A 26,114-nucleotide genomic window follows, 5' to 3' on the forward strand; every position below is an offset into this window, starting at 1 on the left:
CCCCTCCCTCCTCCCTCCCTCCCTTCCTTCTTTTCCTCAGAGTCTTGCTCTGTCACCCAGGCTGGAGTGCACTGGCACAATCTCGGCTCACTGCAACCTCTTCCTCCTGGGTTCAAGTGATTCTTGTGCCTCAGCCTTCCACGCACCTGGGACTACAGGCATACACCACCATGCCCGGCGAATTTTTGTATTTTTAGTAGAGATGGTTTTTCACCACTTTGCCCAGGCTGGCCTTCAACTCCTGGCCTTGAGTGATCCACCTGTTTCAGCCTCCCAAAGTGCTGGGATTACAGGTGTGAGCCACTACACCTGGCCTGCTGTTCTATTTATATGATAGAATCACCTAGTCATGTTTTGTGACAAATGTTGTTGGGATTTTTATTGAAATGGCATTGAATTTATAAAGCCAACATAATTACTAGAAATATTTTCATTTTCTCACTATGTGCTATGTAGTCTTCGGATCTACTGTTTAAGTTCATATTCAGTTTTGATGGTGTTGTGTTTTAATAACTGACTTTCCTGCTGGGTGGCAGCAGTTAGTTACTATAGAATGGGAGAATCTTGTTTTAACAGTTCCGTTTACAAGGTGCTAGAAAATGCAGTTTGATTCTAGGCTATACAGCAGACTTTTATTTAATTACCATTGGATCCTCCAGTAATGACTTAATGCATGGTTTTGTGTGTAAGCTTTATAGACATTTTTAGAAGACAATTTTTTAATTGTTCACAAAAATAGAAATGCTTGTGGTATTATTAGATACCTATATATTCTTAAAAATGAACCTGAACAACATAGTGAGACCCCGTCTCTACAAAAAATTTAAAAATTAGCTGGGCGTGGTGGCACACACCTATAGTCCTAGCCACTTAGGAAGCTAATGCGGGAGGATCGCTTGAACATGGGAGGTTGAGGCTGCAGTGAGCTGTAATCATGCCACTGCATTCCAGCCTGGGCTTTAGAGTGAGACTCTGTCTCAAAAAAAAGCACCTATGCTATTTTTAAAATTTTGTCCCAATAGGAAAGGTTTTCAATTTATTATTTTTTTCTTCTGTTTATCATACCTTACCTCTTAAAGCTAACATTCATTGTAGACTTTATAAAATAATATTTTATTCAGGCAATTTTAGTGTCTATTTCTAATTTTTTATAGATGTTAGATAAAAACAGGTATTTATTACCTCTATAATGTAATAATCTAAAGTACCAAAAGTCACTTTACAATGTCAGAAAATATAACTCCATTTATGATAAATCACAATTTCATTAATATTAATGAATATCATACCCTGAAACTTTGCTCAGAATGACTTTATTAGCCTACATACATCTTTCTTTCTTTCTTTTTTTTTTTTTTTTTTTTTTTTTTTTTTTTTTGAGACGGAGTCTCGCTCTGTCGCCCGGGCTGGAGTGCAGTGGCCGGATCTCGGCTCACTGCAAGCTCCGCCTCCCGGGTTCACGCCATTCTCCTGCCTCAGCCTCCCGAGTAGCTGGGATTACAGGCGCCCGCCACCTCGCCCGGCTAGTTTTTTGTATTTTTTAGTAGAGACGGGGTTTCACAGTGTTAGCCAGGATGGTCTCGATCTCCTGACCTCGTGATCCGCCCGTCTCGGCCTCCCAAAGTGCTGGGATTACAGGCTTGAGCCACCGTGCCCGGCCAATCTGCGGGTTTTTAAAAGGCAAACTCCAAAGTGACTTCTGACAGGCTGATTCGCAGTGGAGACCCAGAGGTCCGCATGCTTCACATGCTCTCACGTGTACACATTCACTGAGTCAATCTGATGGTAAGGGCTGCTGGGGCAGGTTGGGAGCCTCTAGAAATAGACACTCTTCAGCTTGGAGAGCCCAAAGGAAGGATGACATTTTCATGGTACATGTACTGCCCAGTAGAAACAGCCCAGGGCTGAAGGCATCAACCTCAGCTCTGGTGGCAGAATCCTTCCCAAGGTGGTGCTCCCAGCACGCAGCACCATTAGCCTTGCTGGTGCTTGGGAAGAGCTCCATTTGCAACTCTAGTTCAGCATAGAATGAGGTCTTTCTGTTCCCCTACAATTCAGGGAGGCTTTGTGGAGGCTCCCCCAAAAGGCAAGCTATAGTCGTTGCCATCAAGGAACTTGGGCCACGGATGGTGCCTCACGCCTGTAATCCCAGCACTTTGGGAGGCCAAGGCAGATGGATTGCTTGAGCTCGGGAATTTGAGACCAGCCTGGGCAACATGGTGTAACTCCATCTCTACAAAAAATACAAAAATTAGCCAAATGTAACTTGTAGTCCCAGCTACTCTACTCAGGAGGCTGAGGTGGGAGGATCACTTGAGGTTGCAGGGAGCCAAGATTGCACCACTGCACTCCAGCCTGGGTGAGAGAGTGAGACCCTATCTCAAAATAAGATAAAACAAAGACAGAGCTTGGAGCTCTATTGAACAGGAATTAAGAACAGAAGGCAAGAATAAACAACGGGGTACAACCTCATGTTGTGCAAAGCCAGAAATAAGAGGGGCAATGAGGGGGAGGCAAGGATGTAAGGAAAGCATTCAGGAGGGGCTGAAACTTGAACTGCATTAAGGAGAACCTAGAAGAGGGGGCAATCCATCCCTGGCGTAGGCTTCAGTATATGCTAAAAGGGCATTGCTATGTCCTTTCTGCAAAGCAATACGTGTATATGTGCATGTGTCCTTGTGTCTGTGTGTCAGTATCCACACCCCTTTCACCCTTAAACCCACGAAGATGGGCCTGGAAGCACTGCTGGCATTGTAGTCCCTGTGAATGGCCCTCGCTGGAGATTGACAGTACACAGCCTGCATGCTCTGTCCAGCGACCCTGCATCTAGGGCTGGTCGGAACACGGGGGCATGAGTGGGAACTGACCCACATATGGTCCCCAGATCCCACGGGAGGAGGTGCCACTTCACCCCCAGCCTGGTCCCCATCCTGCCCCCATCCTGGTGGAGCCGCTGCCTCCAGGACACTCCCAGCCTTACTTAGGCCCTGATGCCCTCTGGCCCCAGGTGATGGATCAGAAGCTGTCAGGACAGAGAGCCGCCCTGGAACGGGGTCAGAACCCTCTGCCCCTCTACTTGAGCCTCAATGTCAAAGAGAACAATCTGGAGACGCTGGACTTCAAGGGTACGGTTCTACCCACTCCCCCTTCCTCATACTCCACCCTCCAAATCCTCTGCACCCCAAGAGTCCCCAGAGAATTCATGCTGGAAGCTCCGCACAGATTGCCCAACCTTCCGTAAGGGCGGTGGTGCTGAGGGACTCAGGGCCACTCTCTGTGCTTGGGAGTGGGGAGTGCTTGAGGGTGTGGACCAAGGCTGGGAAGGGTGTGGTCAGCCCAGGAGTACACGTTCCTCACATCTGCTGCATTGGCGCCAGGCACAGCGGGGCTCGGGCCTGCTGGGGGCAGGGGCAGTATCTTTGGCCAGAGCTGGGGCTTCCGTAATCCACTCCCCTCGCACTCCTGCCTCTCCCTCCCACCCCATTAGAGTGGGTTGAGTTCTCCCCCTATGAGGTCGGGTTCCTGAAGTACGGAGCCTTCGTCCCTCCTGAGCTCTTCGGCTCCAAGTTCTTCATGGGACGGCTGATGAGGAGGATCCCGGAGCCCCGGATCTGCTTTCTGGAAGGTGAGAGTGGTGGCTCTGAAGGCCCTGGGCAGCCCTGGGCCAGGCGTCTGAATGGATATGGGTTCTGTAGCTCAGGTGGGGCAGAACCTCAGGACGAGGCGGAGGGGTAGGTGGCGGGGGGTGGTACATGGTAGGGGCAGCCTTCTCCCCACCCCCATTTTCCATCAGCACCCGAGGGTGGGGCTGCTGGCTGGGGCCTGAGGCCGACCTCTCTTGGGGTTCCCTTAGCCATCTGGAGCAACGTTTTCTCCCTGAACCTGCTGGACGCCTGGTATGACCTCACCAGCTCTGGGGAGTCCTGGAAACAGCACATCAAGGACAAGATCAGGAGCTTAGGTGGGAAGGGTGGGGGCGCTGAGGGGCCTGGGGTGATGCTGTTCCTTCAGACTCTGCTTGCGGTGTGCGGTGTCTGAGGGGAAGAAGTGAGGGGAAGAAGGGACCAACGTCTGTTTCTCTGGCTTCAGAAAAGGAGCCCCTGACCTCCTTGGAGACCTCCTCGTGCCTGGAGGCCTCGTGGCTGCAGCCGGGCACGGCGCTGGCCCAGGCATTTAAAGGCTTCCTGACCGGCAGGCCCCTCCACCAGTGCAGCCCCAACTTCCTCCAGGGCCTCCAGCTGCACCAGGACTACTGCAGCCACAAAGGCTTCTCCACCTGGGCAGGTCAGGGCCGCGGCCGGGGTCCTTAGGTCACAAGGTTGGGCCTCTGGGTGGTGTGGCAGGGACTGGCTGAGGCCTAGGAGGTCAGCATCCATTTCTGGGGTATGGCCTGGAGAAGATCCCCTTGGAAGGTCTGGGGAAGGACTGGTGGCATTCAGGGAGTGACCCAGAGGAGAGAAGGGGACATGGATGACCTGTGGCAGGGTGGTGGCCTCTGACCATCCTGCAATTCCCACCAGACTGCCAGCTTGACTCCATGCCCAGCCAGCTGACTCCCCAGGAGCCCCAGCTCTGCCTGGTGGACGCTGGCTACTTCATCAACACCAGCTGTCCCTCCATGTTCCGGCCGGGCCGCAGGCTGGACCTCATCCTCTCCTTCGACTACTCTCTATCTGCGCCCTTTGAGGTACCCTGGTCACCCCAGGGGAACCCCTCTGCCCTGCCAGGCCAAGCTCTAGAGGCGAACAGCAGGGCCACTGACCTACTGCCCCACACCGCCCGGGTCCCGAAGGGAAGGAGGGGTGTCAGGCCTTGATCTGCTGGCTCCTGCCAGGGTCCTCAGGTGGGAAGGGCTATGGTGGTGCAGGGGCCTTGGGCTCCCAGGCCAGGTGAACAGAGAGGGACTTCCCCACACCTACTCCAAAGAACAGCTGGACAGAGCTGAGAGGAGACCCTAGCATCTCCATGTCCATCCCCCAGACCTCCCCTGAGATGCCGTGCAAATGCAGGTCCCCTCTCGGCTCTGGGATTTGAACAATCCAGCAATAGCAATCCAGAGTTGGGGTTTGGGGGGCTGGAGGTAGGCCTGTGCCCCACCTAGAGATTTCAACCAAGCAACATTGCAGACCACCAGAGTCCTTGGACTCCCCCTGGGTCTCCCTCTGAGTCACTCTGCAGCTTGGCCTGACCACAAACAGGACAGAGCCAGGCTGTTGTCTTGACACTGGGGCAGCTGGTGTGTGCTGGAACTGGCCCAGCACTGACCTGGGCCGGGCTGGTTCTCTCCGGGCCACCTTCTCCCCACCAGGTGCTGCAGCAGACAGAGCTGTACTGCCGGACCCGGGGGCTGCCCTTCCCCCGGGTGGAACCCAGCCCTCAGGACCACCAGCAGCCAAGGGAGTGCCACCTCTTCTCAGACCCCACCTGCCCCGAGGCCCCGATCCTGCTGCATTTCCCGCTGGTCAATGCCTCCTTCAAGGACCACTCAGCCCCCGGTGAGGCATCCCCTCCCAAGCACCCAGGCTGCCTGGCCCCTCAGAGGCCTGCCCTGGACCCCCCGCTGCCCAGCAGAGGGAAGGGAAGTGAGTCTGCCAGGAGAATGCTTCAGGATAGGCCCATCCAGGCCCACCCCGACCTTAGAGCCCACCCTGGCCTCCTTGCTGATGCCCACATCCCTGCAGGCCCTCTGTTTGCAGGGTCGCTATGCAGTGGTCCCCTTCGTCATGACGCCAGGCTCCTGTGGCCTTCCACCTGCCCTAGCACCCCCAGCTGCCTGGGGCTCCTCTGCTTTCCTGCTCTGTGGGGGACTCAGTTGGCCTCTCCATCATCCTTCCCCAGCGCAGGCTGGGCCCCTTCTCAGGGAGATGGGCCTCTTCTCAGGGGCTCCCGAAATTTAAACCCCCATCGTATTCCTTCCTATCCTCTCTTCTCACCAACTGGTCAGAATTTTATTTCCTTCTGGTGGGAAAAACTCATTGCCATCTTTGTGCGATATTCCCAGCTTTCCGGTTCCCACCGTCATTCTAGATCTCCCAGCTTTCCTCTGAGCATGCTCAGTCCACATCTGAGAATTCTAAAGAACCTTCATCTCTCAGCAAGTTCTCGCTGCCCCCTTGTTTCCACTGTGAGTTCTAAGAATCCGTTCACAAACCCAGTTGACTTCCCTCTTCTGTCTGTTTCCACCTTGCCTCGAAGCAATGTACAGACATGTGGGGCTGCCAGAATAGCCTAAGGAGTGTCACGCTGCAAGGCAACGAAATATGAAATTGTATTTTCTACCACCAGATAGTATGCTTCCAAAGAGCACCCTGCAACCCACACTTACATCCCTGGGCAAAGGACACAGAGAGCTGGGAGGAAAGCAGGGGCTCCTCCAGTGGGGGCAGCCCTCCCTGTGTGCTGCTGCCAGGCTGTGGAGACCCCGGTGTTCTGCTCCTGACACCCCTCTCACCCCTGGGCAGGTGTCCAGCGCAGCCCCGCAGAGCTCCAGGCTGGCCAAGTGAATCTCACCGGGGCTACCTCCCCGTACACCCTGTCCAACATGACCTACAAGGAGGAAGACTTCGAGCGCCTGCTACGGCTCAGCAACTACAACGTGCAGACCAGCCAGGGTACCATCCTGCAGGCCCTGAGGACCGCACTGAAGCACCGGGCCCTAGAGGCGAGGCCTCCAGGGGCACAAACCTGAGGTTGCTCAGAGCCCCCAGGACCCTGAGGGCCACAATCTGACCCTCCAGGGCCTGCGGGCATAACCTGATCTGCAGCTGGGCTCAGCCACAGGCCTTCCCGGCTGGAGTTCTGGGCGCTCCCAGGCCTGGGTGGCCTCTGCAGCTGGTCTCACTGCCCAGAGGGAACTGCATCCAGTGCAGAGTTCTCCCTTATGTTCATGGCTGGCTTGAGAGGAGTTGAAAATAACTTCGCCAGGCCAGTGTGTGGAACAGCTGGTCCAACCAGGCAGACTTTTACACCACAATTACTTCCATGCCTGAGCAGAATAGATTTGAGGTGCAAGCCGGAGGCGGCAGATCAGGAGTAGGGAGAGGAAGGATAGGGGATGCCTGACCTGACAGGTGGCTTCAGGCCTCAGGAATCACAAGACATCCTGAACACATTGCCTCCCGGTCTTCTTCCTGCTCCTCCTCCTCTCCTCGTCCTTCTCCTCTTTCTCCTCCTGCTTTCAGTATACAAGTCTTGTACTTATTTAAATTTATTCCTAAATATTCTATTCTTGTTTATAAGTGGAGTTATTTTCTTAATTTCATTTTAGATTATTCATTGCTATTTTGTAGAAATACAATGGATTTTTAAATGTTGATCTTGTATTCCGCAATCTTGCTGAAGTTGTTTACCGGCTCTAATACTTTTGCAGATTTCTTAGAATTTTCTGTAGAGAGATCATGCCATCTTCAAATAGAGATGGTTTTGCTTCTTCCTTTCTGATCCGAATGCCTTTTATTTATTTTTCCCAATTGCCCTGACCAGTACAATGATGAATACACGTTTCAAGAGCAGACATCTTGTCTTGTTCCTGACATTGAGAGGAGAGCATACGTCTCTCACCATTTAGTGTGATTTTAACTGTGGGTTTTTCTTAGACATCCTTTATCAGGTTGAGAAAGTTCTCTTTTATTTCTAGTTTATTGAGTGTTTTATGATGAAAGGGTGTTAGGTTTTGTCAACTGATTTTTCTGTGTCTATGGGCATGATCATGTGGTTTTGTCCTGTATTTTATTAATGTACTCTATTGCATTAATTGGTTTTTGGATATTAAACCAACTTTGCATTCCTGGGGCAGTTTCCATTTGATTATGGTATATAAACCCCCTTTTTTTTTTATGAGATAGAATCTCATCATACTCTGTCACCCAGGCTGAGTTCAATGGTGCAATCATGGCTCACTGCATCCTCAACTTCCTGGGCTCAAGTGATCCTTCCACTTCAGCCTCCCAAGTAGCTGGGACTACAGGCATGTAACACCATACTTGGCTAAATTTGAAAAAAAATTTTTGTAGAGAGGAGGCCTCACCAAGTTGCCCAGGCTGGTCTTGAACTCGTGAACTCAAGCAGTCCTCTTGCCTCAGCCTCCCAAAGTGCTGGGATTACAGGCATGAGCCACAACAGCCAGCTGCTGGCACATTTCTTACCTCCCTCATGCAAGGGTGCGTGCACGTGCATGTGCGCCTGCGCTCGCGCACACACACACACACACATACACACACACACACCTGGCCCCAGGTGTGGGTTGCAGTGGGAGCTTCGGGACAGATCTTGGCTCAGGGACTGCCCTCATCTGATGTCCTCTCTCAGCTTCCTTCCCTGTGCCTCTTCTGCATTTGGCTTTATTTTGATTCTTCACTTTTTCCATTTTATCACAGACTTTGATTTTTTTAAACAATGATATGGGAATTGACTGGCTGTTGTGTTATATTTTATGCTGGGCATTTTACATTATTCCCCTTAATTCTCACAGCTGCCTAATGTGTTAGGTAGAATTACCGTCTCCATGTTATCAATAATGAAACTCAGGGGTGGGAAAGGAACAGAACAAAGCATCCCGTGACTCGTCTGCTGGGCCCTGGTGTCTGCCTGATGCACACAAACTTCACAGAGCACCCGCGTCAGGCAGGGTCACCGTGCCCCGATGATGCAGCAGGACAGAATCAAGGCCATTCCATAAATATGCCTGAGTATGGACAAAAAAACGAGGTCACCGTGAAACCACAAAAATGGCCAAACAGTGCCCTCTCCTGTTTCACATGAGAGACTGCCGTTTCCCGGCCAGGCTTTTCGTACCTCCCCTGTTCTTCCACCTCCTGGATACAAATTTTGAAGATCCCCAATTGTAGACTCACCCCACTCCCCGACAGCACCCAATCTAGAGCAACACTTTGCTTCCTTGAACATTTCCTAACATCACCCCTACAAACGCCCAAATCCTTCAGTAAGCACCCCCTCACCCCCACAACACACACTTACTGAGACTCTGCGCTGCCCCCTAGTGTGCAGTCTTCTTAGTGCAGTGGGTACCAATTAACTCAAATTTGCTTGACTGCGGGACTATTCTTGACGGCCTCTGGCCGGTAGGCGTCCACAGGGATTAAGTAACTTGCTAACCTCAAAGGTGGCGAATCCAGGACTGGAGCTTCTGACAGCCACACCACTCTGCGTCTTTGGTCACTGACTTTGTAACATGCCCTATTCATAGTTTAGAATTAACCTCGCCCAAAGAGAGGTCCAGCCTCTGCCCTTAGCTAGTGGGAGGTGACCTGTGGGTCCTGGAATGTCCTGTCTGGCAGGAGTGTCTTTGTTTGCTGGGGGGCTTTGGAGACTAAAGGTCCATCACACAGGCAGCATCTGATCAAGCCTCAGTAAAGCCTCTGGGCACCAAAGGCTCAGGTAGACTTACTTTGTGGACAACGCCCTGTGTGTGTCCTCACACATTGTGGCCCAGAGGAGGCAACACTGTCCAGAACCCCAAAGGGAGAGGACACCTCCCTGGAAGCTTGTGACTGGACCCCTCCTGGATTCTGCCCTAAGTGTTTCTTCCTTTGGCTGATTTTCATTTGTATCTTTTCATGATCATAAAACTGTAATCATAAGTTTAGTGCTTTCCTGAGTTCTGTGAGTCACCCTAGAAAATTACTGAAGTTGAAGGTGCTTGTAAGCACCCCCAATTTTTGTAGCCAGCTGGTCTGAAGTGAAGGTGGCCTTGGGGACTCTGAACTTGAGGCTGGTGGCTGAAGTTGGGGCAGTCTTGTGGGGACTGTTCCCTCGGACAGGACAGTTTGGTAACCTCAGCTGCAGAGGTCAGATGTCCAGGAAGATGTAGTGGTCTGGAGGACTGTGCTCCCAACCTCAGGGTCTGGCCAACTGCAGGCACTCTGGAGAGCGAGCCAGCACAGTAGAAAAAAAAAGAGACCTTTTCCGTTTGGTGAATTTCCAACAAAGCCAGCCAGACAGCTGAGGAGAGTGGGCTAGGCTGAGGCCCAAAGCCACACCTGGCATGTGAGTGTGGGTGTTTATCTGTCTCATACACCCACCCCCCACTAGCTGCTGTCACCCCAGCCCCTGACTACCTGAACACCCGGAGGCCCTCTCAGCCCCACGCTGACCTGGGTGAGGACCGTGACTCCAGCAGCTGTCAGGCCCCCACACAAAGGCATCAATGTAAATTGCACAGTGCTCTTCCTGCAGCCTGTAGGCCCCTCCCAGGGCCGGCCCAGAGACAGGAAGACAGCAGGCTATCTGTCAACAGTCCCAGGACACGGCTGGCACTCTGCCCTCTGCTCACCACAGGCTGTGGGCAGGGGAACGGCGAGCAAGATGGACTGGGAGACAGTCCCTTTTCCTCAGCGAGTTGGATTTATCTCAACTATGCAAGAATGCTTTTATATTAGAAAATTTACAGTTTTTAAAAACAATATATAAACAAATGAGAACAGTAATATAAAAGTAATTGCTTGATAAAATTCAACACAAACTCGGAAATTATGAACAGCTGTTAATAAATTAGGGCATCTGCATAACTTGATGTAGGTAACTGTGCTGGTTCGTTTTATGTGTCAACTTGGCTGTGCTCCAGTGCCCAGAGATTTGGTTTAAAAATATTCTAGGTGCTTCTGTGAAGGGAGGTGAGCGTTTAAATTGCTGGATTTTGGACTGAGGGCAGTGGCTCATGCCAGTAATCTCAGCACTTTGGGAGGCTGAGGCAAGAGGATCGCATGAAGCTAGGAGTTCAAGACCAGGGTAGGCAGTAAAGTGAGACCCTGTCTCTATAACAATAATAATAATTATAAATAAATTAGTGGATTTTGAGTAAAGTAGGTTATCCTCCACCATGTGGGTGGGCCTTAACCAATCAGTTGAAGGCCTTAATAGACCAAAGACTGACCTCCCTGCAGCAAGAAGGAATTCTGTTGGCAGAGTGCCATTGGACCTCAACTACAACTCCTCCCTCGGTCTCCAGCATGCCAGCCTGCCATCAGACTCTGGACTCACCAAGCCTCCACCATGTTGAGCTAATTCCTTAAAATACATGTCTTGGCTGGGTGCGGTGGCTCACGCTTATAATCCCAGCACTTTGGGAGGCCAATGTGGGTGGGTCATCTGAGGTCAGGAGTTTGAGACCAGCCTGGCCAACATGGTGAAACCCCGTCTCTACTAAAAATACAAAAATTAGCCAAGCATGGTGGTGTGTGCCTGTAATCCCAGCTCAGGAGGCTGAGGCAGGAGAATTGCTTGAACTCGGGAGGTGGAGGTTGCAGTGAGCTGAGATCGCACCATTGCACTCTGCCCTGGGTGACAAGAGCAAAACTCCATCTCAAAACAAAACAAAATACACAACAAAAAAAAAATCTCTCTTGAGCCTCTCTCTCTCTCTCTCTCTCTCTCTCTCTCTCTCTCTCTCTCTCTCGGTTCTGTTTCTCTGTAGAGCATTGACAAATACAGCATCTGATGAAAACACCAAACCTGTCATCCTGAATAGTGAAGTGAACTCCTAGATTCATTTCCTTACAGCTGAGGAACAAGATCAGGATGCCCACTATCTCTGTTGCTTGACAATGGTTTTCTGGAGCTCGTTCAGTTTCTGTGGGTCAGGAATTGAGGCATGGCTTAGCTAGCCCTCTGCAATCAAGGTGTTGGCCGGGGCTGTCCTCACCCCGAGGCTCAGCTGGGGAGGGATCTGTCTCCAGGCTCACACATGTGGCTGCTGGCAGGGGTCAGCTCCTCATGGGCCATGTGTCCCGAGGCCGCCCTCAGTTCCTTGCCACATGGGCCTGTCCATGGGGTAGTCACAATATGGCAGCTGGCTTCATTGATGTGAGCAAGCAAGAACTCTGAGAGGAGGAAACAAAGGCCCAAATTCCACAATAGAGCAGGTTCAGGGGCTTAAGGAAGATGGAGATCCACAGAAGACTCTGAAGGCTGTGGCCTGAAACATCGGTGGTGGCGAGCACGATGAGGCACTCTTGAGAGGCTCCCGGTCTTGGCAGAGGGTGCGGTTTGAGGAGCTGTCCTCCTATGGGCTACCTCTGAGAAGCCATGTTGTCAGCAAGAGGAATGAGCTCATGGAGGTGATCCCAGAAGTATGCACTCGACTTTATAGGGGAAAGATCTGGAGGACTGGACAAGCTATGATGTTAAAGGGCACAAGAGTGGCAAGGAAGAGGACTACAGGGCAGCCAGAGCCCACATAATCAGAGGTCAAGGCCAGATGGGATCTCAGGGAACTTCAGCTCTGCCACGCTCACCCATGATGAAGACTCGGACACTTGGGATGTGAAGTCTCTTGTCCAAGGTCACACAGCAAGCCCAGGGCACGCTGGTCACTCGCTTTTTGTTTGCTTTTTGTTAGAGACAGTCTCACTCTGTTGTCCAGGCTGGAGTGCAGTGGCATGATCATAGCTCACTGCAGCCTTGATCTCCTGGGTGCAAGTGATCCTCCTGCCTCAGCCTCCAGAATACCTGGGACTACAGGTGTGCATTACCCGCCTAGCTAATTTTATTTTTTGTAGAGACAGGATCTCACTATTTTGCTCAGGTTGATCTCAAATTCCTGGCCACAAGCAATCTGCCCACCTTGGCTTCCCACATGCTGGGATTACAGGTGTAAGCCACCAAGCCTGCATGACACTTACTGTTTTGGGCCGTCTGTGGTCATTACCCTTCTTTTAGGAACAGTACCCCTATTTCCCTGGGAAGAAATCCCCTTGACTTCACTCTCAGCCTGAAAGCTTAGGGTGGTGACTGATGCACCCTAACTCGAGGGATGGACTGCATTCCTCTGGCCACAGAGATTAGCATAGGCATGAGCAGGTGACCAGTGACACACCAGGAGGCTTTTTTAAAGCTGCAGAGATAGACGCTCCCTCCCACTGGACTCAGACCTGGGCACTGCAGGCAGAAGTGACTGCCACTATCTGTTCCAGAGGAGGGAAGAGTCTGTCCAAGGATGGAAGGAAAACGGCAGTGGCCAAGCCCTGTGACCGAGAGATCCACAGGGCTATGTGGACAGCGCTTAGGCTAAGATTCAACCAGTGCCCTCTAAACTGCTCCATCATTCATCCGAACACAATTCTCCTCTCTACCCCACCTTTTTTTTTTTTTTTTTTTGGCCTGATATCACTTGAGTTTTTTTGTCACTCATAATCCTGAATCCTCCTTTAAATACAGAAAAAGATTTTAATGCAGCAGAGAGTGTTGGGCTCAGAATTCTGGTCACAAGGAAAACCAAACCAGAGGGCGGGCCGTTGCCACTGAGCCATCAGTGAAGACTTCTCGGATTAGATGGATACTGGAGAGTAATTTGTGCACACGTGCACCAGGAAACCTATGACAGTGTTTGTGGTGGCACTGTTTGCATAGGGGAGTAGATCGACGAATGACCACACATTCAAATAGTGGAATGCTGTATAGCAAGGAAAAATAATGAACTACAGCTTCATACATTAACATGGATGAATCTTAAAAACACAATGTTGAGTGAAAAAAGAAAATAAGTATGATTGCATTTGGATCAGGACCCAAATATCTCAAACATAACAATATGTTATTAGCGATACATACATATGTAGTAAACATATAACAAAATGTGAGGAAATGATAAATGCAAGTGAGGAAATGACAAAATTCAGATTAGTTATCATTACAGGGAAGGTTATGAGTAGAGGGGGATACAAAAGCATTGGTGGTATTATTATTATTATTAATTTTAGACAAGGTCTCACTCTGTCACCCAGGCTAGAGTGCAGCAGCGTGATCTCAGCTCACTGAAACCTCCACCTCCCAGGCTCAAGCGATCCTCCCACCTCAACCTTCCAAGTAGCTGGGACCACAGGTGCACACCACCCCCCCACCACCTGCTAATTTTTTTTTTTTTTGGAGATATGGGGTGTCGCCATGTTGCCCAGCCTGGTTTTGAACTTTTGGGCTCAAGCGATCCTCCTGCCTTGGCCTCCCAAACTGCTGAATTACAGGTGTGAACCACCGTGCCTGGTCGGTAACATTCTATTTTAAGCTGAGGGAGAGGAGGTTTGAGTACATGGGTACATATTTTGTTACTCTTCACATTTTATATATGAATGTGTGATATATATTCCTTTATATTTATGAAGCATTTCATAATAAAAATAAGTCTTAGGATCAGAACTTGGGAGGCAATTTGACAGCTCAAGGAACAAAGAGAATGGCAAGGGCTGTCATTTGTGGAGCACAACCTGTGAGCTGAATGCTTCCAAGCATCCGCATTTTCATATTGAATTTTCACAATAGCCACAGTGAGGTATGTGCTGTGCTCAGCATTGGGTTCTGAGGTCAGGTTGGTGAAATAACCTGCTCAAAGCCACAGAGCCAGCAGGAGGTGGAGCCAGGATCCGAATCCAGGCCACCTGCCTGCAGAAGTCACATGCTGGGCTACCCTACGTGCTGCCAAGGCCGGTTTTCACAGGCAGGACAAGCCCCTGTTAATCCTTAATCCCAACGCAGAGCTCTGGTTTGCTGGATTGGCCAACACATCATAAGCCAGGAGACCTAACGAGTTTCTCATCCTCTTACAGGATCTAGGACAGCTGAATCTGTGGTGCAATTTGGGCCTGACTTGCCCAAGATTGAGGGGGAAAGGCAGCTTGCTTGGAGCCAAGGGGGTTCCTGAGATGGGAGATTTTCAGTGCAAAAATGGAGAAGTGGGGCAAGTTGGTTATTCTACCTGCCACCTGGTCATGAGCAGCCAAGGAGGGACAGAGGACAGGCCAGCCTGACACTGTCTGGGCACAGAAAGATGAGGAAGACACCCACGTGAACCCCAGCCGCTAGTACAGTGTGCCCCAGACAATGCCTTGGGCTTCTACTAGTCAGAAAAACAGATTGTCCCCCCTGGTGGGTATGGACGGGGGAAGAGAAACTAGAAGTATGTGCCTCCCAGCAGAGAGCTGCAGGAGAAAGTGCGAGCTCTTCTCTGACTCCAGCCGTCCTCGGGGCGGGGGCTGGTCTGTGGGAATGAACCTTGAGTGAGCGTGGAACAGCCAGGTGCCTCCAATCGCAGGGGGCAGAGGAGACCGGGATCGTGGGAGAAGCCATCCTGGCTCCATTTACCTTGAGATGATTCCTGAAGGTCTGCAAGCCTCTGCTTCCTCGTCTCTAAAAGGTGACAACGATGGCCACTCTGCAGCACTGCTGGAGGGATGACGCTGAATACTGTATGTGAAGTGTTTGGTGTAATACCAGAAACAGGAAGTACTTGATAGATGGTAGTTCTTTAACATTTCTTTATCATTATTTTAGAGATGGACTTGTAACCTGATTGGATACAATGCCATGGAGATGGAGCACTTTTATTCACGTAAATGATTACTGGTTTAAGTATAAATTATGTCTTGGGTTGTGACGCTTGCTGTAATGCCTGGTTTGAAAACCAGCAATTAACCTTTTCTATGAGGTAAGATTGCAGTTCAGGTGGCTGCCACCAGGGGGCTGTGTTGTCAAGTGACTGTGTTGCCAGGACAATTATTTACCTGGAGTAGTGGACCCCAGGATCACAGAACATACTCGTCACTGTAAACCTTTCCACAAAATATGTTCTTATTTATAGAAGTCCTGCTATGTTGCTCAGGCTGGTCTCGAACTCTTGGGCTCAAGCAACACTTCTGCCTCAGCCTCTCAAAGTGCTAGGATTACAAGCATGAACCACTGCACTTGGCTGAAATAACTTTTAAACTCATGTAACAACCTTATATATTAATTAGCAGCCAGCATTTACACGTATATTCAAAGAAGGACATGATTCAAAGCAAAATTCAAAGACATAAATGCCTAGGTAAAGTCTCTCACAGTACTGTCACAACCCAATGGCACTTGGGATTTTCCTCTTCATGGCTAGGGTGTCCCTCAACAGTAAAATGGGCAAATAAAGTTTAGTGTATTCATGCAATGGAATATTATGCAGCCATGAAAACAAACACTCTGTATTACCCACAGTATGGATGGGTTTCATAAACATAATGTTAAATGTAGGAAGCAAGGCATGAAAGAATAAAATATTGAACAGCTGCATTGGTATAAAGTTCCAAAATTGATCAAACTAATTACATTAGCAGAAATCAGGATAGCACTTACCTTTGGAAGACAGGAGCGCCATGATTGAAAGGAAGCCAAGGAGGGTTTCTAGGATGCTGGTGACGTTCTGTTTCTCAATCAGGATGCTTGTTACATACATGTATTCAAAAGGGAAACTTCGTGAAACTGTACATTGTTTTTCTTTATGCAGTATACTATTTTATTTTTTAAACGTGAGCCTATAAAAATGATTATTGGCCGGGTGTGCTGGCTCATAGCCTGTAATTCCAGCGCTGTAGGAGGCCAAAGCAGGTGGATTGCTTGAACTGAGGAGTCTGAGGCTGCAGTGAACTATGCTTGCATCACTGCACTCCAGCCTGGGCAACAGAGTGAGACCCTGTCTCTTAAAAAAAACCACATAAATAAATAAATAGAAATGAGATTCTTGAAGAAAATAATAAACAGTGTTATCTCTGAAAGGTGAACTTAAAGGCATCTTACATTCTTACATTTTGCTGTTTCTATAAGTATTTTCATTTTTAAAACAAATTTTGGATTCTGGGAGTGCATGTATAGGTTTGTTACATGGGTATATTGCGTGATACTGAGGTTTGGGCTCTACCCAAGTAGCGAACGTAATACCCAGTAGGCAGTTTCTCCACCCTTCTTCCACTCTCTCCCTCCCTGCTTTTGGAATTCCCAGTGTTTATTTTTCCCATCTTTGTGTCTGCCACTTACAGGTAAGAACACATAGTATTTAGTTTTCTGATTCTGTGTTATTTCAATTAAGATAACAGCCTCCAGCCTTATCCATGTTACTGCTAAGGACACGATTTTGTTCTTTTTAATGGCCGTGTAGTATTCCATGTTGTATATGGACCACATTTTTTAAAAATCTACTTTTGATGGGCGCCTGGGTTGGTTCTATGTCTTTGCTTTTGTGAATAGACACTGCACACTCATCATTCATGCAGTTTTCTGTGTATATGTCTAGCTTTAAGAGTTTACTAAGGAAAAGAAAATCTGAGGGTGTCATCATCTGTATAGTGGAACACAGCAACCTGTGATTTGTGCCTGCCAAGTAAGTGTTCCTGTCACTCTTCTCTGTTGACGACTCCTGCCCAGCGGCCCTAGGCGAGAGGGTGTGACCAGGACAGGCCTATCTCAGTATGTCATCTCCTTGCCACTGGGGATTGCCTTGGGGTGGGGGGGAGACACCTAACTTGAGCAAGCTCATCTGAGCCCTCCCCTATTATAAAGTTTCCTGTTGAAAAACCCTCTCCCTTGATGTTGGGGTGGCTGAGCCTGGGCTGCCAGGGGCTGTATCCCCACCAGTGGAGGGGGGCTGTCTACAGCAGGAGAGAGTGAGGCCAATGGGTGAAGCGGGACAGAGGAGACAGGGGCAGGACAAAGAGGCCTGGCTGCTGCCAATCCCAGGTTCTGTTCTTTCTCAACTTCCCGGAATCTTCCTTGTATCAAACCTGTGAGTTAGTTCGGCCTCTTGCCCAGCTAGGTGAGGCAGTAAATTGCTTTTTATGCTTCAGCTTGCTTAGTTTGGCTCCTACCTATCAGGGAGTCTTGACTAATCCATTACGCAACTGGGTGGATGGCAGGGGCACTTACTGAAGCAGGCACGGCCAGAGGAGGCGGAGAAAGTGAGCTGGCGAACCACATCATCCGGGAAGGGGCGGGCGCTCCTCGACGTCAGGAGGATGTCACAACCCTGACGCAGGTGTTTTACATCATCTTTGTCTAGGCGGGGGCAATGACTAGTCCCCAAGGTCAGGACACATACTCCCTACTCTGGAACTCACCTTGAGGTTATATTCTTTCTCATTATTGATCGAATTGACTTCTAAGTCTTGAAGCCTTCAACCTTTGAGCTTAGACACATTCCTTTCCTTCCTGGACTTCTCCCATCAGCGATAACCAGGAAAGTCCCAGGGATGCTGATTAACCTCCGGAGGAAAGGAAACGGGACAACCTCCCGTTGCCGAGGCTTTCAGCAGACCCCTCGCCTGCTTTTGCTCGGTACCACACGGTGTCAGTGCTGAGACATAGATAAGCCTATGGCGCCGGTGGTGCGCGGCTCCTGTCATGCAGCACTGGTGAGGACACACAGACGCCACGCTGCGCTGGGCGATCCGGGTAGCCTGGCCACGCACCCCCCAGCACCTGCTGCCTGGCTTACCCCTTCTCGCCCCGTCTCTAGGAATGAAACTGGGAGGGCTTTGCAGAGCACAACCCGCAGGCTCTGTGCCGGGGCAGGTGGCTTTCCTCACCCACCATCCTCAGGCACATTCCCCAAGACCGGCCCTGCCAGGGTGGCAGCTCAAAGCGTTTCTGCACGCATCAGCCACCGCGCCGGGCCCCCAGCTACTTTTCTCCTCTTTCTGCATTCTGCCCCTGGAATGGGGAACATTCTAATGGGCCAGGCTCTATCTCCATTTCCAACTGTGTAATGAGGAACACTTAAGAGCGGGTAGGGGAGGACAGAAAGTTGCTGAGTCCATCAACCTAATAGCTGGTTCTGGAAGGAAAGTTAGGAAAATGCCTCCCCTCCCCTTCATGGGATCCAAAACAGTCAATACAGCTTATTTTTGTACAAACGATCATTTTGAGATCATTTTAGAAGTTGCGAATGTATCTGTGATATTCCTATGAATCGGTCTCGGCATTCAGCTAGGTTACTGAAGCAGCACTTTCTGTGCTGGGCAATGGGGCAGAGAAGGAACTAACATTAATTGCGCCCTACTATTTGGCAGGCGTTAGTTCTCACACTTCTATAAAGTCGGTATCATTATTGTCCCTGTTTTGCCAAGGAAGAAACTAAGGCTCAGAAAGACTGGATAACTTGCCAATAATACTGTCAAGAGTTGTGGGAGCCCCACCCTCCCACAGCGCCCCAGAACCTCCTGGGTGGGTGGGCACCATCCACTTTTGAATCAGGAACCACTGGAGAGGCACTGAGCCTCGCCTCTCATGTCTTCCTGATGTCACCCCGTATGTTTTCTGTGGACCTGGAAGGAGATACACCTGGATCCAGGGCTGAAGGTAATAAACTCCTTTTGATAAAGCCCCATCCCCCTTTTGTAGAGGAAAATTGAGTAGACTTTTGCTTCCTGAAATGTAAGTGCCTTGGGCAGATCCTGCTTGTACCTAAGGGTGACAGCAGCAGGCCCTGTCCTTGCCAGGCACGGTCACTACTCCACGTCCTTTACAAACTGAACCAGTTCATTGAAGAGCCTTGGCTCACTCCGGGGGCAAACATGAAACAATTTTATTTTTTCTACTAACTGTCCCCAACTGATATATATCACATATATATTATGTGATATATAATATATGTATTATCATATGTGTGATATAATATATATGTGATATATGTGATATAATATATGAGATATATATTATCATATATGATATATAACATGATAATATATGTTATAACATATATATCATATATATGATATTATATATAACATATAACTATGTTATGGTCTCACACATTATTATGTGTAAACAACCTACATTAATTGCTATGTGTATTTTTTGTATTTGTTAAATTTTTTTTTCTTATTCAATTCCTAAAATGGAAGATCTACAGGTGGATAGAATGCTCATTAAGTAAGTCCTCAGCTTCCAAACCCTAGAGGCACACTATTCCCCTGCATGTTTAGTTAAGTGTGTCAGGAGCCAATCTGGACATTTTAATTTAAGCTCCAATGGGACAGTTCTTCCCGAGTGGCTTGAAATCTCTGGTGTGTCCAACAGCCCCTCTCCCTGTGTGATCTCCTCACTCTGCTTCCGGTGAAGGACCTCTCTTATTGGAGAAAATCCTTCCTTATTAAAGCGCCTGCCCCTGGAAACTAAGGGTGTTTTGTTTGTTTCTTTGTATCTGTAGGCTTTCCCACATTGTAAGCAACTATTTTAATGTAACAAAGCTTCCTGACATTTTAACCATACCATGGAAAATGCCTTTTCTTTATCTTTTCTTTTTGCAATAAAAAATAAAAACAAATAATCAGTCCTTTATCCAATGCAGTGAGCGTTACTTTTGTGAATAACCAATGCAAAATGAAACCAACTAAAATTTCACATGATAAACTTTTAAAGAACCACATATTAAGAATAAAAAAATTGTCCTGGCAAAAATTAGACTTCTAAAGAGATAGTGGCCACAAAGAAGAAGGTAAAACCCATCATAAGGGGTATGATTTCATGGTGTGTGGAAAAGACTTTGTCCTAATGAAGATAAGCAGCAAAACTGGAAATCGCTAAGTATTATTCTATTAAAAATAATCAAGAAGATCAAAAATTAAGTTGGCTTAATTGAATTTGCTCCAGAAAATACATTTTTCTCCTTTTCTTTAAAATTATGTATACAGCCCACCTTTATGCACCAGATTCTATTCTACTCCCTATTATACATCTTAGATATTTTTTATAAAACATTTTCTAGATAAGAGTTTATTAAATTAGGATACTTCTCATAAAAGCATTTAAGCTTAACAGAATGAAGTTAAAACTTCCCCAGGGATGTAAAAAAAGGGAGAAGCTCAAACATATACACATCAAAGCCACACATCAGGGCCCAACATTCCAGTCCTCACCGTAGCCTTCTCAGCTTGTTCTGTTTTCCATCATTAAAAGCTGTCGTGGCCGGGTGCGGTGGCTCAAGCCTGTAATCCCAGCACTTTGGGAGGCCGAGACGGGTGGATCATGAGGTCAGGAGATCAAGACCATCCTGGCTAACCCGGTGAAACCCCGTCTCTACTAAAAAAAAAAAAAAACAAAAAACTAGCCGGGCGAGGTGTGGGGCGCCTGTAGTCCCAGCTACTCGGGAGGCTGAGGCAAGAGAATGGCGTAAACCCGGGAGGCGGAGCTTGCAGTGAGCTGAGATCGGGCCACTGCACTCCAGCCCGGGCGACAGAGCAAGACTCCCTCTCAAAAAAAAAAAAAAAAAGCTGTCGTTACTGGTCAGGTGCGGTGGCTCATGCCTGTAATCCCAACACTTTGGGAGGTGCAGGCAGGCGGATCACTTGAGGTCAGGAGTTCGAGACCAGCTTGGCCAACATGGCAAAACCCCGTCTCTATTAAAAATATAAAATGTGGGGCCTCTCTTGTGGGCGGCGGTGGCTACAAGCCGTGAATCCCTACACTTTTGGTTTGATGGCCGAGTATGGGTCGGTCCGATGCGTTCAGAGATCAAGACCTATCCTTGGCTAATACGTGTAAACCCCGATCTCTACTAAAAAATACAAAAAAATAGCGGCGAATGTGGCGGTGCCTGTAGTCCAGCTACTCGGAGTGCTGAGTCAGGAGAAGGCTTAAACCCGGGGAGGCGAGCCTTGCGCAGTGAGCTGAGATCCGCCACTGCACTCCAGCCTCGGGCATAGGACAGGACTCTGTCTCAAAATATTAATTATAAATAAAATAAAATAAAATAAAATAAAATAAAAATGTGCCTGTAATCCCAGCTGCTCGGGATCCTGAGGTAGGAGAATTCCTGGAACCCGGAGGTTGCAGGGAGTTGAGATCCGGCCACTGCACTCCAGCCTGGGTGACAGAGCGAGACTCCGTCTCCAAAACAAAAGAAAAACGATGTCATTACTTCTGCAAATCTTCCCAGGCCTTGCCTTGCTTTTCTTTCGTTTCCCCTCTCTCCTCCTTCCCTCCCTCCTTTCCTCCTTTCCGTCTTCCCGTACCCAAACGTGTAGGGTAATAGTGTGCCTCTAGGTTTTGGAAGCTGAGGACGTAGCATTCTATCCACCTCTAGATCTTCCATTTTAGGAATTGAATAAGAAAAAAAAAGTTAACAAACACAAAAAATATACATAGTCCTGTGGAGTCTCTCTAGGAGTGGCCGACTGTGGGGCCACCTAGGGCCTGGCTGGGCAGGGAAGTGGGGAATTTGGCAGGACCAGTGGCCAGGTGCCCTTGAGGGACTCTGGGCATGTGCTGCTCAGTGCAAGAATGTTTGTTGGAGTTGTTATTTCAGCTGAGGTTGAAATTCTTTGTTTGGCTTTTTAATATGTAGGAGGTGAATCTTACAGGAGACTAAGCTCTACAAGGCCTGGAGACATCCCCTAGAAACATTTTAAAAGGGTAAACAAACATTCAGATACTCCCTGACACCAATCTGGAAATGACATGAGGGTTCCTCTCTGCTCCGGCCCCTGTGCCCACCGGGTCAGGGAGTCAGAGCCCCCTCCCCTGGCACTAAGTTCCTGAGGGTCTGCAGGGAGGGTCCCCTCTCTCACCCTGTCTATCTGTCACCATAGTTCCTGGCTTGGAGAAGTCCTGGAATCTGGACCACAGGACAGAAAAATAACCCAAGCGACAGGAGGGTCTTCAAGGGCAGGAAGAAAGAACAGGAGAGAGGATGTCCCAAGAGCAGAGAAAGGAAGCCTGGCTCCTCCCTGCCTGGACCCCACACTCAGTCTACCAGCGGGGCTGCCCTCTTTGCTCACTCTCCAGCATGCCACCGCCTCCACACTCATCCTGGCCCTCAGCCCTGGCCACCACCAGCTGCCCCAGGTCAGATCCTGACCAAGGATCCCACTGGTCAGCTGCCTGAAAGCAGCACCCATTCTGGGTCTCACCTGCACAGGGGGGTGAGCAGAGCTATGAGGAAGAGACCCCTTCCAGGTGCCCCCAGATGCCCTGGACAGGGCAGAGGCCTCTGAATGGCAGTGTCTGGGCATCCTTTCACCTTGACTAAGCCAAAAACACATCTACCAAAAGATGTCTTAAACGACCCCATTCTGATCTCTACATTTCTTTTTTAAATTGCAATCAAGGTAAGATGTAGGCAAATGAGAATACCTAGGTCCACTCGGTTATTCCACTCACTAATCCTCACCAGTTTTCCATTATAGCTTGACTTTCGTGAATTTTCTTTTGTGGTTACTATTGCTTAGCGTCTCATTTTTTTTTTTTTTTTTTTTTTTTTTTTTTTTTTTTTTTTTTTTGCCAAGTCGGTTTTTTCCCCCAAGATATGATTCTTTCAAGGTTTACCACGTGAAATGTTAGCTGGTGTTGGTTTTATTTTGCATTGATTATTCACAAAAGTAATTCTCACCGGAAACTCGATAAAGAACTATTAATTTGTGTTTTTTTAATTGCAAAATAAACCATCACCTATCAATATTTGGTCTAATCCAGGTCTCCTTCACACATTCTAAGTTCACCTTGAATCAGAAGTTATTCTAGGTCTCACACGTAATTTTCTCTTTGACTTCAAGAAAGCTTGATTTCAAACACCTTTGTATCTACATATCTCCATCCGCAGAACTTTCTTTCTTCCAATGTCAAGCTTCCTTTCTCCCTTGTGGCAAAATAAAAAGTAAAATATTATAGCCATGTCTGGCATCTGCACACTTCCTCCATGAAGAGTTGCCTTTTCGCCACTCACTTGCCAGCCCTGGCTTCTAGTGAAGACCTCCAGAACGAGTGCCCTAAGAAATGGAAAACGGAAACGAACGAGCTTTGTAAACTGTGAAATGCAGTGCCAGGAAGAGATCTGGCAACTTTTCAAGTCACTTCCAAACTGATGTTTTTACAATGTATTTTCCATTTGTTTTATTTTATTTTTAAGTTTACTTTTTGTTGTTTTATTCCAAACTGCCTTTGCTTTGTAAGGGAACCAGGTGTGTGCTGGACGAACGTCAACTCCTTTTATCCTTATTAGCACTGCCATTCAAACTATTTTTTTCTGATATAGCACAAATGGAAAAATGACACTTTATACCCATCTCCTACCCAAATACATGCCTGGTCAGTCTCAGTGTGGGTCTGGCTGTTGCTTGGTTTATTAATTGATTGAGGCAGGGTCTTGTTCTATAGCCCAGGCTAGAGCAAGTGCAGTGGCACAATCTCAGCACTCTGCAACTTCAACCTCTTGCGCTCAAGCGATCCTCTCACCTCAGCTTCCCAAGTAGCTGGGATGACAGGCGTGCATCACCATGCCCAGCTAAGTTTTGTATTTTTAGTAGAGTCAGGGTTTCGCCATGTTGCCCAGGCTGGTCTCAAATTCCTGGGCTCAAGCGATCCACTTGCCCTGACCTCCCAAAGTACTGGGATTATAGGCATGAGCCACTGTACCCAGCCTGTTGCTTCATTTCTGATAGGGCTATTTGGGGCAGAGACACCCACTGGAAAACCACAACCTCAGAAAAGAGAGGGGCATGGTGGGATACTCCCAACTAGAGAGGATGCTTGGTGCCTCAGAGCCAGTACAGAGACAGGAAGATGAACATTTCAAATGTGTGTTAAAAACAGTTATAAACAGAACATAAAAAAGGGTTCTTAATTTTTTTTTTAAATTTTTATTTTTAACATGGAACTAGGACGCATCCCCTTTAGGCTGCCAGACATGGCATCTATTAAACCAAAGAGAGCCAGAGTAAATGATTAAATTCTATTCTGGCCCGTGGCCCTGACATCAGCTCTGAACACAAGGCTAGGTATTTATTTTCAGGGGTTACAATAGAGATCTGGGGGTAACAAACAAGTGGCTTCATCTACCCAGGAAAATGAGGCTCCTTCAGGGGCCTGGATGGCCTCAGCCATTTCACCCCCAGCCCTCTCTCCCTCCCTCTCCCACTGACATATTGAGTTTCGCACTTTAAAAATAGCTTTGCAGCACTAAGAAGCTTTCTCTGAGCCTGGATCCCAGCGCTGAAATGCAGGCATCCCTTGACCGAGAACTGCCCTATGTGAGTGTAACGCTAGCTCCCTGCTTGTCTTTCAGGCAGCACAAGAAATTTCTCTCCACAAAATAGGCCCAGATTGTTTGAAATATTTGCAGAGATAGATGTGGGGCTCCTTTAGTTAAGCCCTGGCTTCCTTCAGGTCCTTAATAATTCATCCTGGCTTAGCTTCAGGAGGAGTCTCATGGCATTGCTTCCCTTTCGCACAAAACTCCCTTGAAATTCCCCCAGGAGGCTGCAACACCACCTCGCTTTAAGGACCAGTCTCAGCTCCACACAGCCTGTCCTGAGCCCAGGGAGGAGGCTGGGATGAGTCTCCAGGCCTCAGAAGGCTTTCCTGAGCTGGGAACTAATGTGTTTGTCCCACAGAGCCCACAAAGGGATGAAGAAGGCAGCAGGTCAGGAAGAAGTTTCAGTGAGTTTGAGGATACACAGGACCTGGACACTCCTGGTCTCCCACCTTGCTGTCCCGTGGCTCCTTGGGGCTCTCAGGTATGTCTGTGTTCCTGGGACGGGGCTCCCGCCACTTAAATTTTTGCCCTCACTTTCCTGACTCGAAATAAGATCACCTGCATTGCTGCGGAGTTAAGAGGTTGTGGTTTTGTTAATTTCTTTCTCTCTGGAGGAGTCCTTTTACCCTGCTGCCATCACCTATCTGTCCTTACCTCCCTCTGTGCTCAAAAGAACTGCTAACAACAGTGGGAGCTTTTATCAAGTGCATTCTATGCACCTGCCACTGCTAGGCAGGAATCAGTATCTGCATTTGATGAAGAAACTGAAGCACAGACAGGTCAAGGAACTTGCCCAAGGCCACATAGCTAGTTTCATGGGCACCTGAGATGAAAGATATTTGTCAATACGATGCTGAGAAGAGTGAACAAGACCGTGCATGGGAATCACCTGGCAGAGTGCCTGTCACCTAGGCGCTCAAACCATGCAGTCTAGCATAGTGGCCTAGCAGGGTCATGAGTGTAATTCCACGCAACTCAGAGAGAGTTGGAGGAAACATAAAGATCTGGCTTACCTCGCCAACCCCACCTATGAGTCAATACGTAATTCCCATCTGGTAAGTTGAGTGGGCTACAGAAATCAAACCGCATCTGAAGGTAATTATCAGGTGATCCAGGTCTGCCTCGTGCAGTTTCTCCTCCGGGCGGGCGTGTGAGCTTCCGGGAGGCTCCCAGTAATTTGGGGGAGGTGACAGCGTTCCTGTGCCCCTCTGGCTGCTATGGTCTTAGCGGTGGCACCAGACTGAGCTCTGCAGGGAGTGAGCCTCGCTTCCTCCTGCTAGCCGAGGCCTGGCTCAAAGGGAGCACTGGCTAAGGTCCCCTCGCCTCCTATGGACCCCTC

The 26,114-nt window shown here is 48.7% G+C and overlaps 2 protein-coding genes across 2 annotated transcripts in view; both read left to right on the forward strand.

Annotated features, from left to right (window-relative positions):
• The window catches only part of PLA2G4D (phospholipase A2 group IVD), a 20,778-nt gene extending 13,039 nt beyond the window's left edge, over positions 1-7,739 (forward strand). The window contains exons 14-20 of the mRNA XM_017895394.1: positions 3,008-3,125; positions 3,488-3,625; positions 3,854-3,961; positions 4,090-4,284; positions 4,521-4,687; positions 5,309-5,495; positions 6,462-7,739. Coding sequence (XP_017750883.1) covers positions 3,008-3,125; positions 3,488-3,625; positions 3,854-3,961; positions 4,090-4,284; positions 4,521-4,687; positions 5,309-5,495; positions 6,462-6,688 — 1,140 coding nt within the window. The 3' untranslated portion in view covers positions 6,689-7,739. The remainder of the gene's footprint in view (positions 1-3,007; positions 3,126-3,487; positions 3,626-3,853; positions 3,962-4,089; positions 4,285-4,520; positions 4,688-5,308; positions 5,496-6,461) is intronic.
• A 17,334-nt stretch (positions 7,740-25,073) lies between these two features.
• Positions 25,074-26,114, forward strand: part of PLA2G4E (phospholipase A2 group IVE) — a 64,895-nt gene continuing 63,854 nt past the window's right edge. Inside the window, exon 1 of the mRNA XM_017895399.1 lies at positions 25,074-25,256. Within this exon, the coding sequence (XP_017750888.1) occupies positions 25,074-25,256 (183 nt within the window). The remainder of the gene's footprint in view (positions 25,257-26,114) is intronic.

The sequence above is a fragment of the Rhinopithecus bieti genome, unplaced genomic scaffold (genome assembly GCF_001698545.2).
Source record: "Rhinopithecus bieti isolate Rb0 unplaced genomic scaffold, ASM169854v2 scaffold_26426, whole genome shotgun sequence".
Classification (NCBI taxonomy): domain Eukaryota; kingdom Metazoa; phylum Chordata; class Mammalia; order Primates; family Cercopithecidae; genus Rhinopithecus; species Rhinopithecus bieti.